The 17,903-nt window shown below is 35.9% G+C and overlaps 1 protein-coding gene across 2 annotated transcripts; it reads left to right on the top strand.

Annotated features, from left to right (window-relative positions):
* Window positions 1-652: 652 nt before the first annotated feature.
* LOC145989415 (TIP41-like protein) lies at window positions 653-17,897 on the top strand. 2 transcript variants are annotated; one of them, XM_083124759.1, is made up of 6 exons: window positions 653-783; window positions 7,462-7,665; window positions 9,978-10,157; window positions 10,345-10,567; window positions 15,442-15,600; window positions 17,413-17,897. In XM_083124759.1, exons 2-6 carry the CDS (start codon window positions 7,487-7,489, stop codon window positions 17,497-17,499), a joined length of 828 nt encoding a protein of 275 aa, XP_082980885.1. In that variant the 5' UTR covers window positions 653-783; window positions 7,462-7,486; the 3' UTR covers window positions 17,500-17,897. The 2 variants fall into 2 exon arrangements, with proteins under 2 accessions (XP_082980885.1, XP_082980883.1); XM_083124757.1 differs by having other exon boundaries at window positions 734-829.
* Window positions 17,898-17,903: the final 6 nt, after the last annotated feature.

Raw genomic sequence — 17,903 nt, 5'->3', positions numbered from 1 at the left:
AGTTTGTGATTAGTGGGAATTAATGTACAGGTAATTTAGAACCTTTTTCTTTACAAAGCATTTAGCGACATTATTTTAATGCTAACGGAACCTAACCTAACTACATTCATGGAACAAGACAATACAAGGCCAATGTACTAAACAATATGTATTTTAATTGTATTCTAATTTCAATCATGCAACAATGATAATGTGTTTTTGTTTTTATTGTAGTGTAATGAAGTGTATTTTTCAATTTTTACTTTGGTGTAGTGATGTAATGTACTACACAATGTTTCTTCTTTTTTGTTATGATGTACTAAACTAATTATTATTTCATTATGTATCTTGACGTTTTCCATGCCCTTTTAATCAAGGGTCAACGGAAGAAAATAAAATTCAAATTCAAATTAGAAGAATGCTAAGGGACCTAATCTTAAAACATTTATGTGAAAGGAAAGTAATCGCTACAACTTCACAGTATGTGTTACAGACTTAATTGCATACATAGCATGATGAAATCACGATAAAACAAAGACGAGTTTTCTGCCACGCGCATCTCTTTTGAGATTCAAGCAGAAGAAGAACGTGGCAGCAGACACTACCAAAATTCTTTAGGACACAACAGGGGTGGCGCCTCTAGCGGAAAAGCTTGGCTCTTTGGGGTTTGTGAGAAAACTCGATGAGAAGAAAAGATCGACTATCTCGAAATATTCAAGTAATCGATATAAACGATTTTATATTTTCGATTCATCGATTGTGCCCATCAGCACCACCAACTTCGCTAATGGACTTTTAGTACAGGTACAAAATTGCACCTCCTTTAATTTTCTTTTCTAGAAATGAACAGGTACGTTAAAATCTTCTATTCTACAACTTCAATGTAGACTGTGTTAAGAACTAATTTGAGTAAGAGTCTATATTAGACGCTTTTCCTAAGGAATGCGTGTCATATATTGTTGGAAAGCTTATTGTATAAGGAATTAAAAAAAAGGTAGTCCTGATGCGAGGAAAAACAACGTGTAGGAGGAAATCGAGGAAAACCGTTGTTATCCGGATATGCGGAATTTAACGTACGGAGGGAATTTTTCGATGAATGGAGTGCTAGTGGAACCTAACCTAACCTCGTCCCCGTGAATGGTTCGTGGGGCTACCCGTGCATGGTTTTTGGGGCTAACGTGAATGGTTCGTGGGGCTATCCACTTGTCTGGTCCCGAAAGTAATTGCCAAGCGCTTCCTGTTCCAGAAGCCTTCCAACCAGACGTACGCCATTCTGATAATACACACGCACAACGAACGCACAAAACCAATCACCACCCCGAAGCACACGCATTCGCAACGCGGACGCAAACACGAGCCTGCAGTGTTGTTAACGCCATCACTTACCACCGATAGGAAAAAAAGGACGGTAAAAATTTACTATCCTTCGGACACCTCTAATTTTTTCGTTTCGTCAATTTTTGACATTCGTACTTACGTATCTGCTTCGCGGAACATTCCTGAAGGTGTATCAACGTTGTTTTGATGAAATTTGAACTATGTTTCCTAACCTAACAGAACTAACCTAACCACGTGCCAATGGTTCGCAATTATTTCCAATTTCTAGATCCTGATATTAACATGACACCAAATTTTTAACTATGTTTCCTAACCTAACAGAACTAACCTATCCATGCGCCAATGGTTCGTGGAGCTAGCTATTCTCCGTCGGAGAATTAATTTTCAACGAAGAACATGAATTTCAGCTATGAAACATTCCCACATCACACAAAACACCTTCCCGATGTTCGACAATGCTACAGGAACTTATTACGGTAAGTAGTTTCTTCTGTAAAAATAAATAAATGTGTCCGAAGGATAGTAAACAAATACCAAAAGGACTGCAAGTTGATTCTAGCCCTAATTTGTGGTATTTAAAATTGTACTTATAATTAGATGCAATTTTTTTGATAAATGATTTGTAAGACGTTTTCCTGACTTTCAGTAGCATTTGTATGAAGACTCTTACCGAGATCGAACCTGGGACCACTTGCACGAAGTTTTGCATTTTGTGTCCGCTATTAAATTTCATGGTATCCTTGACCCTTTGTACACCCGCTAAAAATTGAAATAATGTGCATGATTTTTGAAGATGATGTTTGTGTTATTTTTAGCTCGCGGAGATGTGTTATGGGGAAACATAAAATACATACCTATCTTTCCTTAGCTTGAAGCAGCACAACCCATATTTCACAATCGCAGAAGTGAAATATGTGTCTCCCTTATCACACAATGCGTGGACTACTTTGCATTCTGACGTCACTGGGAAAAACTGTCATTGTTAGGGTAAATGCCTAAGTTGTTAGGTTTAGTTCTCTTAGCATAAATAATACATTTACAGTGTATTTATGCTAAGAGAACCAAAACCTAACAGACCTAATGTGGTATTCTTCGTCTGACGTCAGAATGCAAGGTTGTCCTTGCGTTGTGTGATAAGTAAAGCCCGGATTTTTATGTAATATCAACCCCTAAAATATGTACATAAATATGTAATAAAAATGTCTGAAATATGTAAAAAATATGTAAATTCATAATGAAATATGTAATATAAATATTTATTCCAAACATTACTTCCTATTTTTGTTACATTTTTTCCTCACAAAGGGATATGTTTATTTCAAAAAGACTTACAAAAATTGAAGTTAGAATATTACAATGCTTACATTAAGTATTTTTTATGTTCTTATAGATCAAAAATATTAACCACAATTTGAATATATTCAATATTTAATATACAATGTCACCAGGTACCATTCAGTAGTAAATTTTCGTTGCCCAAATTTTTCACTCAAAAAGCACTTACAAAAATTCAGGTTACCTTTGATCTTGGGGCAGGCACTGTATTTAATTATGTAACTTACAATATGTTACCAGGTACATTTCCAAATGTTCAGAAGTAAAGGTTTGTCGCCAATCAGATAATATGTTCTTGTACGCAGAGAAACTTCTCTCCACGTCACAAGAAGTAACCGGAGCGTACTTCAGGAGGTGAATGTGGTCGGGAGAAATATCATTGGGAGGGTTTCACCGTTGAGAATGCGGCTCACTGTAAATAAGCTGATGTAACCTGGGTTTCTTTCAGTCACTGCGTCAAATTTTCTTCAAGCTTTCTCTCCCACATCTCCTCCAACAGCAGACAGTTTCTTTCTTGCATCCTCATATATATATCCATGGCTTCCAGGAGAGGAAGCCCAACAGTTTCAAGTTTTTTTATGCTTGTATCAATCCAACCAAAATTGCTGTTTATGTATGCCATATCGCAAGCAAGTTTGCTGTCCTTGAAGAGATTTTGAGCAGTGCGTACCGATACAGCTGAGTCCGCCGAAAATGAGTCAAGCACAGATTTCACTTCTTCAAAATGTTCGTTGTAAAACTTACTTGCCCGGATCCAAGTGCCCCATCTAGTAAGAATAGGTTCCGGAGGAAGTGGTACACCTGGCAATTGTTCCTTGTAAACTTGCACACATTGTGGTGCCTTCAGAAACACCTTTTTCGTGGAAGAAATAAGTTGGTTGACTTCCGGGAAATTGCCTCTCACCTCCTCAGCAATGCGTTGGAGAGCATGTGCCAAGCAAGTAAAGTGGATCAAGTTAGGATAAAACACTTTAAGTGCCGTAGCAGCTTTTAACATGTATGACGCACTGTCTGTGAACATGAGAAGAACTCTCTCTTCTTGTATGCCATCCGGATACAACAATTTAAGACTGTCATTCACAAATCGTGCTATGGTGGAATGATTAGTACGCTCTAGAACTTTGCATGCAATGAGATGTGGTGTAGATGGAGAATCAGCAATTAGCGTTCCAACAATGAAATTACTTACATACCGTCCCAAAGCATCAGTTGTTTCGTCGATGGAAATCCACACATAGGAACTGCCTACTTCTGCCCTAATTGATTCTAAAGTTTCTTTGTAGGAATGTGGAAGATATCGCTTTCGAAGGGTTGACTCGTCAGGAAGTTTACGGCCACAATATTTTTCCAGAAAATCCCGGAACTTCGGTACTTGAATTTTATACCAAGGGATGTTTGCTGCAATCATTGCTTCGCACATTTCCTTGTAAAACACACTGAATGAAGAATCCTCTTGCATCTGGGTTAGTAAAACTTGCTTCTTTTCACTCCGTAGTTGTTTGTTTTTCACATGAAGTGAAGTGCGAACATGTTGATCTAATTGAGACTTCATAGTGCACCCAACTTTTTTATCGCACACTCGACAAAAAATAACTTTACCATCCGTAGTAAATGCATCATCGACTGCTATCCAAGATCGCAACTTTTGAGATAACGAGGAGGTAGGCGGAGCCATTCCAGCTTTCTACAGCTAAAACACTGTTTAAATACTGAGGCAAGCTCTTCTTAAAACTCCAATGGTTAAAATGAAAAGGTGACGAAATATATATACGAAATTCTACGGTTGAGTTAACAATACTTCATTCAAGATTTGTCGCCGCCGGCTGCAAAAATCAAAACGATCACAACAATGTACGGATGAAAGGTAAGTGCCTCTCAGCGTTGTACTTGTCGCCTTCCATTGTTGGTTCTCTTCGTTCGCTGTGTGTTGCTTGCCGCCCCATGTTAGAAACTGGAAACTGAAACACTGTCGAATCTTGATGTAATTGTTACGATGCGGCGAATCAACGAACTGCTATGTACGTACAACGAAGGCAAATCGCACTTTTAAGTTACTATATTTTTTTAGACCGGTGGCCGCGGTGGCTCAGTCGGTAACGCGTCTGACTACCATGCTCAAGGTCCCGGGTTCGATCCCCGGCCGGTTCAAATCCGGGAACTTTTCTAACGGTGGAAGCGGCCCCGGCGCCCACCCAGCGTCGAATAACATGGGTACCTGGGGGAAACCCTGGGGGGTAAAGGCGGTCAGGGGCGTGATGCTGATCACATCACCCCCACTCACGACCGGATCAAGAAAGTGCGGGGCGTTACCCCCACACCCCCTATACGCCTTCATGGCGTGGTGCTATGCACAGGGGAACACTTTACCTTTACCTTATATTTTTTTAGACCTGGAAATGGGGAGGGGAAGTGAGAAGATACTTTTTTAACTAGTAAGCCAAAAGTTCATTGGATTTTCCTCTTAAGGACTGTTTTATGTAAAAAATATTTCATATCTTAGGAATATGTAACATTTAGTAAAATATGTAAAAATATGTAATATAAAACTTCACTGTGACATCTCTACTGACGTAATTCGTCAATATATTTTAATTCCACGCTTGTACATATAAAGGAAAAATATGTAATTACATAGAAATCCGGGCTTTAGTGATAAGGGAGACCCAGTGAATTTAGCACCAAGAGCAACATCAGTAAATTTACTATATATAGTAATTGTTTTACATTAAGATACAAAATAAGTCTAATCAAAGGCGGACTAAAACTTACGAAACTATTGTTCAGCTTGTGCACTGTTTTCCTTGTGGTTCACCGAAGTCACATGACTTATTATAATAATAATAATAAAATCGTCTTTATATATATTTTTTTCACAAGTATACTTTCTTTGCAAAACAGTTGAGAGACGGCAGGCTTCAAAGGTTAGTCCAGATTTTTTACATCTGAGAGTACATGGTTTTGTAGTAGAGGTGTGCGAATAAAATTAACTCTGAAACAACAATAAGTTAATGGGCCCAAGTTCCTTTTGTTTTATTGTGATTTCATGATTCTACGAATGTGATTTTAACATGGTTTGATTTCAATTTCCTTCTCTTAACACATACTGTGAAGTTCTAGTGATTACTTAAGATTTTGTTCAATATATGCTTTCGTAGTTAGGTTAAGCAGACCAGGTTTGGTTATCTTAGCATTAGAATAAAGTCCCTAAATGCATTCTACTAAGGTTCCAATTTACATCTACATTAATTCCCACTAGTGTACGAAAGTTAGTCGCTTGTCAACGGAAAATACATTGTCCATGGGAAACGTGCATGCTTGCTTAATTCCTTGTCTGAGATCACACAATTCTTTTACTTTTGCATACCTCAAGTGTTTCCAGCTTTAAAGAAAAACATCTGAATGCATGCACAAGCTATTTTGCTCATGTATATTTGATAAAAATTGACATTGACAAATTGATAAAAATATTGAATTAGTAATGTACTCGCTTCAAACTTGAAGCCCATAAGCCAACACAGTAAGGGAGAAATCAGCAAGGACATTGCATTCTGTTGCAGCTTCTGTAGTTCAGTAGTATCCGTTTGCATGTATTTAGCCATATATCCGCCTCTCACTATTATATGGATTGTCCTGTGGGGATTCAAACGGGAACGTGCACCAGGGCAGTCGACTCACGGTTTCATGTTACATGAAATTTTACATGTTATGTTCACAAAACATTACTAATTGTGTAGAAATTTTAGCGAAAAATTGTGAAAAGGTAGAGACATTGTTTATTGTTCCACTGCTACTATTTGCCATAGGACCAACTGTGCCTGCACTGATAGCAATTTTCGACATTGTTCTTACTTTAGGAGTGCTGAGTTTGGCAATGTTATCTTTTTCATGTGTTTTTTCTGTATTTGAATGTACATGCGACAGTTTTTTTATGATAAAGGATGGTGAAAGTTCTTTAAGATAGGAAGTTTTCTTTTTTCTTACTTACATGGCCTGTTCTTTGAGATTAAAAATCTGTTATTTGTGGTTTCCCTGCACTGAAACACATTATATACTGCTGGACAAGAAAAAAAAATGGACACCTTAATTTTTGACATCTGAAATGCAATTACTAAAAAAGTAAAAAGTACCTTCCCCTTTGAAAATCCTAGGTACGCCACTAAGTTGTTAATTTTAATTTGTTTTCTGTTGAATATATTCAGTTTTTTTTTTAATTCCCAATAATTTCTGCAACATTTAGTTAGCCTTCGAATCAGAATTTATGTGTTATCACAAAAAATGCAAGTGTCCGGTTTATATTGTCCAGCAGTGTATATTACATAGGTTCGATAAAAAATCACTTTAATTTCCATGAGTGTTGGTCTCCAGTTACCTGGAAAATTTACAATAGTTGGAGATTTTTTTTCAATATTAGTAGAAACCCAGATAAAACACACTACTATTATCTTTTCCATTCACTGTACAATTAAAATCGGTATGCTTTATGTATTCCATTTTGTTGTGCAAAATATGTTTCACCCATGAAAATAAGTTTTCTGAGTTTGTTTTTAAGTCCACTTTATGTACAGAAAGGCTAATTTATCTTTTTTCCTGTTTTATTTGTATAGAAGGCAAGAATGGTGAGTCCTTCAGTCTGCCTTTGCGGAATGAATTTTCTACACAATTGCTGCATCACATTACTTCAAACTACACATTCCTTCATAAACATTGAAATGTTTTCCTCACTCTGTTACAAACCTTTGCACCTGGCTTATGAAAGTAGGATCTCTCTGCATGACATGGAATATTATGTGTTTTCTCTTATTTTTACAGCTGTTGTTGAGACAAAGCAAGCAAGATGTCTAATGTCAAGGAGGTTGACATGGACCGATTGCCTCGTGAAGTGGAGGAACAGTCATTTGGTCCATGGACTGTTAAAGTGAGACGAAGTCACATTTTACAGTCCAAGTGTTCCGATTCTGAGAAGTGTTCTTCTGTAGCTGATGACAGAGACAAAGACCTTTGCCCATTGTGTTTGTGAGTTTTCTTTACTTGTATATGAAAAATTTCTGCACAACACGATATGTAGGGTTAAGTGAAGGAATGTATGAACAATATGAATTATTTTATTGTGCATTAAACCTTCTGCCCCACATTTGAACATGCAAGTATACTGTAAATGACCCTTGCACTAGTAAATAAGTACTATTTATAGCTGGGATTGCCAAACAGTTGATAACAAGCTACTAATAGCCCACAGATATATTTTTAGTTGCTCATGCAAGTTTTGGCAGCCATATTGAGGGAAACTTTTTCAATGTCTCAGCTTCTTGATGATTGCACCTCTACATGGATGGCAGACAAGCCTGGTCAGTATTTTGAGAAACAATACTGCACATTAGAATCAGTCTTGTACACAACTAAACCATGACATTTACAATCATTTGGATACCAAACAATAAATGAATTTTAGGGTTCAAATCAGGAAAACACAAAAACATGACACTTATGTGCCGGTCATGTCAAGTATTGCTATCTCAATAACTACCAGACCTATAAAGATGAATTTAAGTGTACTAACACAGAATAGTAGCCCAGTGCTGAATTTATCAAATATGATTTTAATAACACATATTTCTTTTATTGTCTCATCCATCTTTTGCACCAAAACATTATGAAAAAAAAAAGTCATTCCACCCTTGGTGAATTGCTCTGTATTTTCAAATGTTTAAAGCAGTTCTATGCCTCGAGGGAGTTTGGTGATATCTGATTTAGACATTGTACCTGATAACTAATTAGGTAGTGCTGTGTTTAATGTAACGTTCTCAAATTTTTCCCACAAATGTATTCCTCTTTAATTATTTTTTGTAAGTTGAACAAACTGTGTACATATAGAGGTGAATCAGTTAATTGTTCTTTCAGAAGTATAATTTATTATTTTAACTTTTGAATCATGTTTAATGTGTGTGGTTATATTTGTTACTTTATATGTAAATAATATACACGTAGTAGTAGGGTGGACCGATATGAAATTTTGGCTGATACGGATATAAAATTTACTGATACTAATAACCTATTCTACCAATCTGATATAAAATTCCAAATGGTCCTTGAAGTTGAATGGACCAATGGTCTCCTTAATAAATGTATGTTACCAGGTTATGATTTTACAATACCGGACACTTCCCCAATTTCTTTCATATTTCGCATACTCAATAATGTAGGCCTCGTAATCACGAATCTGCAGCTAAAATTTGGTGCTCACGTGTAGAACTTGTAAAATAAGCGGTTCCGTGATCGCAACCAACACCCTCGATTTCTCAAGAAAACCAATGTTTATCGCAAAGTTTGTCACTCAAGTGCTATGAAAATGACATTTTTTGATGGTCCGTGGTCGCAATTAGCCTTACACCCCTCAAACGATGCATGGGTAGCCCCACAAACCATACACAGTTAGGTTAGGCTAACATAGTTAAAATTTCGGGTTCGTAGTAGTATCAGGAATATATATTTCGTTCTTTAAGTATTCAAAACACAAAATCTTGTGATAAACAATGTTTTTTTTTTTGTTTTTTTTTGAGAAATCGAGGATGTCTGTTGCGATCACGGACCTGCTTATTTTGCAAGTTCTACATGTGAGCGCCAAATTTTAACTGCAGATTCGTGATTATGAGGCCTAAATTATTTAGTATGCTAAATATGAAAGAAATTGGGAAAGTGTCTGGTATTGTAAAATTGCTCCATTACCAGATAACGACAATGCACAAGCTGCTGCATATTTAGACATTTACTTTAAAGAAAAGAAAAAAACTAGAATATGTAGATTATATATTCATATCCATAACATATAAAAAAAGTCCAAATGTTGCACTAAATTATAAGATATTTATAGATGTATTAAATTGGTAAAATTATTGTCGATTATGCTTATATCAGCCGATATCGATTAATCTGACCCATTACTAAAGTCGAAGAGTTCATTTAGTAAATCAAGATTTGGATACCTTTGACATTACATAACGTAGAAGTTTTCTTGAGATATCAGCCAGGTGATTTCCGGATAGGCTTCCGAGCTTTCGAGAGCTAATGTCCATGAAGGTGAGAGTGACGTTAGCTCTCTAAAGCTTGGAAGCCTATCCAGAAATCGCTTGGCTGATATCCCGAGAAAACTTCATCATTAGCTGCCAGAAAAGCTTCAAGAAATACTTATTACATAATCTGTTGTTTTCTTTTACCATAAGAACTTTGAAGCAGTGATGTTTATACATGAAGATTGAAAAAATTGTATAAACAGCAATGAATTAATTTAAAAATGTATTTATGTTATGTGGTAAATGTTTTCCTTTCAGTTACAATCACAAATTGCAGCTGCCGCAAATCCCAGAAATGGTATTTCCCAATAATGTACTTTCAGTGCAGAATTCTAACGGCTATGGAATAGAATTCAATGCATTGGATGCCTTGAAGGATGTTACAAGCGAAAAGCTTCCCATGAAAATAGCCTGTGCTGATGCCTGGAAGGAAACTAGGTGAGTGCCTGTACTTCTCCCATAGATCATGCAAATTATACAGTGTGCAATTGATATGTATTATTTTCTCCATGGTGAATCATATATTCTGAGCTCTTGATGTTGATAATTTTGTAACTGAGTATATGGCCTTAGTCCGAAAATTTATGGTCATGTTAACACCTTTTTTTTTTGTAACTTTCTTCAGGCCAGAATCTGAGCAGCTTGACGAGGTGGTCAAGCCATTTGATTGGACATTCACAACAACGTACAAAGGAAGCTTACATGGTGAAATAAAGGTTACAGAAACAGAAGATCGGATTGACATAGAGAAACTCAAGCAAAAGGAGAAAATCCTTTTTTACGATGATATAACGCTCTTTGAAGATGAGTTGCATGACCATGGGGTTGCAGTATGCACAGTTAAAATTGTAAGTATGTAATACTAAGCACTAAGAGAGTTCAGACTGAAATAGTTTATGTCAGCAGAGGATTTATAATGCATATGCACAGCACATATATTGCAATACTTTGTTTCCAGTGTTTCACATACTTATTTGTTTCATCAGGGACAAGAAATCACATAAGAAGGTGACTGCATGGAATTTTTACCGTCTTATGGGAAAGAGTAACAATTTTTCCGAGGTCCTTCTCTCTGAGACAGCTGGGGATCACTGTTGCGAACTTAGCTCATTTGGAGCCAGATCTGGCTCTTTCGTTAACTCGTTTGGCTGTGATCTGTGGCACCCGCCCCTGCCCCAATATGCTCCGGCCCACATAGACCAATTTTTGCCATGAGTATACATTTTGCAAGTGACGTGATATTCTTATATTAGCTGCGTTGTTCCACATCCTCTTACCTACCCGGCTACTTTTATATAGCGCCATGGCTGAAGTGAAGATGGCAATATTTTTATCCGGGAATCCTTTATTTCAATTTCATACGACCATCGTTGGATTATTGAGATGGGTGATGCTAGCACATCTAGACGGTGAAAACTAAGGATGTGGAAACTAAGGATAAGTTGTCATCACTTTAAAGTTAACGGTAATAGTAGTGCCCCCACCCCTCTGACACCTAAAATTACCATAGGAGGCACTTTATCCAGCCTTCGTTAATTTAGCTCCTTGAAAGTCAGCTTTAGCTATATTTAAGGTGGAATTTAGCTCTTTTATTCACCATCAGGTTTGCCAGGATGGCCATAGGAGGCAAGTAGAAATACATTATGCTTACGGGATCATTATTTTATTCGTTCTCTCGGGAATATCAAACATCCAGTGATGTGGAAAAGTACATTGATGGAAAAAGGATGCATTTGAACTATTTCTTAGTCATAGAAAATGTCGAAATTCCCATTTGATTAGCTGTAACTTGAAGTTGATTTCCCATAAGGAATACATGGGATTCTGTAAATACTTATTGGTGATATTTTTTAAACATCGTGTCTAGATTAATAATCACCTTAAAAAATCGCTTGCAATATTGAGAGAAATTCATATTCACTTGTATAGTCAAGGGTTTTCTTAGTAGCAATGCCAATTCCAAAGACATTGAAATATATACACATCACTCCGCTGATGCATCACGGAAATGCCTAATGTGATACACATTTGAGAAACATGCTGCAGGATATCATGCAGCTGCTGAAAACTTTTCCAGAGCTCTGTTAAAATCTGTTCCGCTGAATAAAAATCTGTATAATATCTGTTTCGCAATGTGAATTGACAAGGATAATAGATTTTAAAAGGAGATGCAAAGAGCTTCAAAACAAGATCAATATTGGGTCAATCCATATGAAGTCATACAACATGGTTGCTTGACCATTTTTAAAAAAGTTTATTTTTTGTGTGGTGTGAGCCTCATATGTTGACAGTTCAGAACTACTGTTTTGTTATTTTTACTATCACTGATTTGAAGATGGTGGGCATTCTTTTTATTATTCAAGTGTCAAACAAACTGTCTTCCCCGTAAAAAAAAAAGTCGAAAAATGTCATTTTGAGCAATTAAAATACACAATTTTGACCTTAAAATTTATTATGAAGGAATAATATTTGGAAAATTACACAGAAATATAATTGTAGCCTATAATGTGCTTAACATCACAGATTTTGTTTCATTGTCGTAGGACTTACCAGAGCCGAGATAAAAAAGTTGCCGCTGATTCTTACGAATGGAGAAAATGACGCGCACCATGATAAAAAAATGCCCGCCATCTTCAAATCGGTGATAGTAAAAATAAAATAACAGTGGTTCTGAACTGTCAACATATGAGGCTCACACCACACAAAAAATAATTTTTTTTAAAAATGGTCAAGCAACCATGTCGTATGACTGCATATGGATTGACCCTATTGTATTTATAGGGCTAGCCAATACTAAGTTGTTTCGCAAAATTGAAGAAAATTGTTTTTTGACAAAACTTGAAATTAAGAATTGTGTTTAAAACCTTTCTGCTTGCATTGTACTAAAATTTCACAACAATTGGACAAACCATTTTTGATTTACAGAATTTCAAAGAGGGCAATTGTTTGCAAAACAAAGAAAAAACTGGTCCTTTTTTTGTTAACATGATAAAAAATAGAAGGTCTACTCGAAAAAAAAAATGGTTAGCATAGATTAACGCAGAATTGAATAAGCTAAATTTTGATATAACTCGTTTTTTTGTAGGTATACTGGTTAGTTTTTAATTAAAGTCTAAACTTTAGTATCTATAATATTTAATCTAATAGTAGACTCGGGCATCTGAACTCTCAGCCAGTACAATCCTACGTGTAGCATATTTTGTGATCTGCCTATGTGTGTTTGAGGTTGTCACTTCGTCTACTTCATCTTATCACAATTCATCCTTATATTGTGGTAATTAGCCAAAAGTGGAAGAAAAGCAAAGTTAAATAAAACAAATAAATCAAATCAATTAATATAATCTGTCGTTCACCTAACAAAGTATGGGCTATGTTAAATTTCTTCTAGGTATAATAACCCCTGTATAAATCGAAGTACACAGTGAGCAATTGAAGGGCATCAGAGAAGGGACACCTAAATGAGAGAAATAGGGTGGTTATATCAAGATTGACACCAAGGGCACCCGCCTGATTTTTTCTCAGGGGAGACAGAGTCATAGAAACTTTTATTATTATTATTACTGCTATTACTTTCATATTATTATCATTACTTCTACTACTTTTCTTTTTTTAAAAATACATACATTTGAAATTTCCATATTCTGTATATCTGCATATAATTTGCATAACTACACTTAACATCAATTCTTGCAGGACAAAAAGTTGTTTTTTATAGTTAAATCAGTGTAAAATAAACTTCAATGTAACCCTATTTCAAATAATAATAATTGCTGCAACTTGTGGCCTGTAAGTTACAGAAACCAATATATTTTGTTGTAAAATATCACTACAATTTCACAAATCGAATTTCATGAAGTATTTCTAGAAATCTCAGGAGAGGGGAGGGTGTCCTTGATTGACACAGGAATGATAGGAATGAAGGAATGATAGACAAGAGCCTTCAGAACAGGTGACGACATGGAGTTGTTTCTCAACTTTTTTCTAGATTAGAGTGGATAGAGTGAATTTTAATCAGAAGATTTGGCGAACGAATAACTTGTGTGATGTGTGCATGTTGAGAGAGAGAGAGAGAGAGAGAGAGAGAGAAGAGAAGAGAAGAGAAGAACTAAACCTAAGAAGCCGAACCCAACAACTTAGGCATTTAGCCTAACAATGAAAGTACTCCCCAGTGATGTCAGAACACAAGGTTGTCTTCGCATTGTGCGTTAAGGGCGTCCCGACGTCAGCAAAGAGAAAGTACGAAACAAATACAGGAGAGGGTGAGAGAATATGAGTTTGAAACTCGTAAACTTTATATATGCCAACACTAATTTATCAGCATTTGGTTCGTGCCCACCTGGTCAAAATAAAAGCTGACTGCACTTAGTAATATGGTAGATACTGAATGTTTTTTGTATGTATGACATGACTGCAAGAAAAGTTTGGTCAAAAGCAGAAGGAAATATGACTTTTTTTTCGTTATTGTATACTATTCCAGTTTGAGCTCCAAAGAAGCAGATGAAAATGATTATATTGTTTTGGCGTCAGAAACTAAAGCGCGAACTTGTCAATCTATCAAAATCCTACTTTTGTGCAACTGCTATTGCCATCGAGCAATATGGGCATGTTTGGCCAAAACAAAAAACTGCTGTAGATTTACAATACTGCTGCAATAACACTTATCTCATAGCTTTTCAGTTAGCCAACTATTTCTCTCTCTCTGTTTGAAATTACCTGCAAACATTTTCAGTAGACTTATTTACATAATATTGAACTTATTATTTAAAATAAGCGTGAGCCAGGATGGGTTAAATTCATAATCCGGATCCCCTCAGAAATCCGGGTTCCCTCTGAAATCCGGATTCTCTATTTTTACTATCCGGATTCCAGATTTTAAAAAATCCAGATTTGGCCATCCCTATTTGACACCCTGTGGAGGCACATAGTGGTTTGGATCCCACTTTAAACTATAGGTCCACTCTTGATTAGCCTTACTGTGCATAAAGTGTACTTAAACACCAAATCAAATCAATCCAGAGCTCTGTTACAAGAATGGAATTTTTACAGCAACAGCTTGAAAATGTGGTGCTAAGTCTGCCAACACCCTGTATAGCAGTGGTTCTCAACCTTAGTTAGAGCATGGCCCAGCAATGTTTTTTTTAAAGTCAGTCCACTGATCCTAACAACAATTTTATCCGTAAATGCCTTTCTAATTTTTAAAAACTTTTACATTAGCTATTATGTAACCTTAAAATTATCTATTAATAAATAAATTATTGCTTAATCATAAAGAGTAATTGTTCTATTTTGACTAGGCCTGTTGACAAATATCAAATTAATTGCCAAATGCTGGATGTAATGAATCTTTCATGGCCAGGTATACTAATTGATGCGAGGCTCTGTACCAGACCACGGCCTGTCACATGAGAAGCATTGCTTTATAGCATGTGTTGTGATAGGTCAGCATACAACATATTAAGCTTTCTACACCAACTTTTTTTTATTTTTTATTTTTTGTAAAAACACAGAGTTCATTTTACTTTATTCCAGGGAGCTGTATGTTTTAATTTATTGTTGGTTTTTGTATTCCAAGCATTTCAACCACTTCAATTGTAGTCCTGTTGGAAGAAGTGTACATTAGGCTTAATTGCTGGATGTTAGTGCAGTACGATGACTCAATTTGTTTTTAGTAATACATTAATGACAGCTATTTTATGGCACTATGTATATTCTTTCATTGCAGAGAGTGATGCCGTCAAGTTTCTTTGTGCTGTTGAGATATTTTCTCCGTGTGGATAATGTTATGATAAGAGTTAATGATACAAGGATTTATCATGAATTCGAAACTAACTTTATATTGAGAGAATATACATCAAGGGAAAGCAAAGTTCAGGATATTAAGGTAAGTGATATATATAGATGTAGAAAAATGACATACTACAGTTGAAATGCAAAATAAGAAATTCCAGTTGCAAAACCAAGAACAAAGCACAACTTCAGCATCCAATCTAAAAGAAAAAAAAATAGTTCAGTTGCAATTTATTTACTGATGCTGGCTGATACATTTCTAGCATTTTGGAGTTTCACAAGGCGTTTCACTGAGTGTAATTATCCTGGAAATTGTTCCAAATAGCAAGTTCCTTTTTATTTTGCACCAATTTTGTGAAAACTGAATTTTGTGATTACATAACATAACAAGTATTTTAATATTCTTGAATATTTTAAGGCATCAATGCATTATCTATATTTCGAACAACTTCTTCAATATTACAAATGTCAAGAATCTGTATCAGTATTGATTCAGCCCTAATAAATAATAAATTAATTGAAACACCAACACAAGTGACATGTGTGTGGAATTAAGTACATCAACTGTGGACTGAATTTTTCACTCATCACAATTTGCATGTATTGTCATCTGTAACACAGGCACAACAGATTGTTTTGGTGGTAGAGAATCATTTGCAATAATCATTTTTAATTTTATACAAACAAATTAAGTTTAACCATGTTTGTACAAATATAAATTACACTTTAGTTTCTTTAAAAGTATGTAACTTGCATCAAAGACCTATCTTGGATTTCATCTTCTTAATGTTTGTTCCTTCAATGGCCATTTTATGCACAGAGGCAAGTGAATGTTGAAAATTGTTCCATAGTTTATGCAAAAAAATATTAATGTGTATTAGGCAATAGCAAGAAAGCAGTCTCGCTATCTATTCGTAAGTAGGTTATTGATTCATGCAACGGCTATGTAACCTGCTTACTTGAATTTATGCACCACAAAACACCATTCTGTAAGAAACTATTCTTTTGGGGATTTTTGAAAAATCTGCAAAAAAATATTAAAATATCGAAATTTCCCTTTTTGTAAAAAAAAAAAAAAGAAAAAGAAAAAAAAAAGAAATGTGTCTGCCCCTGTTTGACCCCTATTTAGCAGATAAAAAAAAGTTTGCTCAGTAGAACACACATTCTATTCACAGTACCTACAACAAAACATTATTAACCTACTTACTGCTAGACTAAGGTACTTATTGGCACCTATTATTCTGTTTTTAGTATTGTGTAATCCAAATATTTTTTTCAATGAATTTTAATTTTTTTATTGTTTTTTTTCCACCTGTTCAAGCGGCTCCGGCATCCACCCTCGTATAAAGTGGGTACCTGGAGGAAACTCTGGGGGGTAAAGGCAGCTAGGGGTGTGGTGCTGATCACATCACCCCCACCTTCGGCCGAGATCAAGGAAGTGTGGGGCCCTAACTCCACACCACCTATACGCCTTCATGGCATGGTGCACAGGGAAGCACTTTACTTTTTACATCAGTTTATTGGGGGGACCACAGTGGCTCTTCAAATATTTTTTTTTTGTAAATTTATACTTTTCCTTCTAATTTTATTCTTTGTGTACAGGATACCATAATTCCCCCTCTCACAAGTGCACAATACCTGGGGGGGGGGGGATGTAACAGACTATGGTAAATGTTTCCTGATATGTGATTTTCTTTTGTCAGCACTTCACATCCAAAAATCACACTTTCAAAACCTCCCATCCCAAGAGACTTACGGCGAAAGATACCCCAGTCCACTCACGTTTAATTGTTCTATCTCAGATTGTGGACCATAAAAACATGTTTTCTTGTAGTTTCATTGTTACATTTTGTATGTTGCGAGTTATAAAATCGGAGATTATGAAGGTTATGTATTTTCTCCTCAGGTGCCACCATGTATGTTCACAGAGCCAAATGAAATTGCTCCATACCTGCCTCTGGTGAAATCTGTGTATGAAAAACTTCACTGGTAATAGACAATGGGACAAGTATTAAGATGTGTTAGTCGTTCAGTGACAGAAAAGTGGCCAAATGTGGAATGGTAGCAATCGCCAACATTGAAAAAGTCCCATTATACAGGACAGTGCATTTTATGTGTGGTTGGTAACCGGGCCTGCGTTTGATATGTATATATTGAAGTGTGATTTGGTGCGGAACTTGCAGTCTCATCAACTGCTGTTAGATCAAGTTTTGGGATTGTACGTTTGGTCTCAGTAAAGTGCTTGCAATGCTGCAGATTTCCAAATGATAGTTCATGATCAGATGTCCTTTGCCTTAACATGGATCACAGTGGTGACAGTCTCAACATCCTCATGCTTGCTCTACAAAAAGTTTAATGGATTCAATATTTTTTGGTCTTCACTTTTTGTATTTCCCT

This window comes from Lepisma saccharinum, chromosome 6, assembly GCF_977018435.1.
Source record: "Lepisma saccharinum chromosome 6, izLepSacc3.1, whole genome shotgun sequence".
NCBI lineage: Eukaryota > Metazoa > Arthropoda > Insecta > Zygentoma > Lepismatidae > Lepisma > Lepisma saccharinum.
Note: the sequence above shows the minus strand (reverse complement) of the source record. Positions and strands in the feature narration are given on the sequence as shown.

Coding starts and splice junctions, on each gene's coding strand:
- LOC145989415 (XM_083124759.1), top strand. CDS start 7,487: ATGTCTAATGTCAAGGAGGTTGACATGGACCGATTGCCTCGTGAAGTG. Junction 10,568..15,441: donor CAGTATGCACAGTTAAAATT/GTAAGTATGTAA, acceptor CTTTCATTGCAG/AGAGTGATGCCGTCAAGTTT. Junction 15,601..17,412: donor GCAAAGTTCAGGATATTAAG/GTAAGTGATATA, acceptor TTTTCTCCTCAG/GTGCCACCATGTATGTTCAC.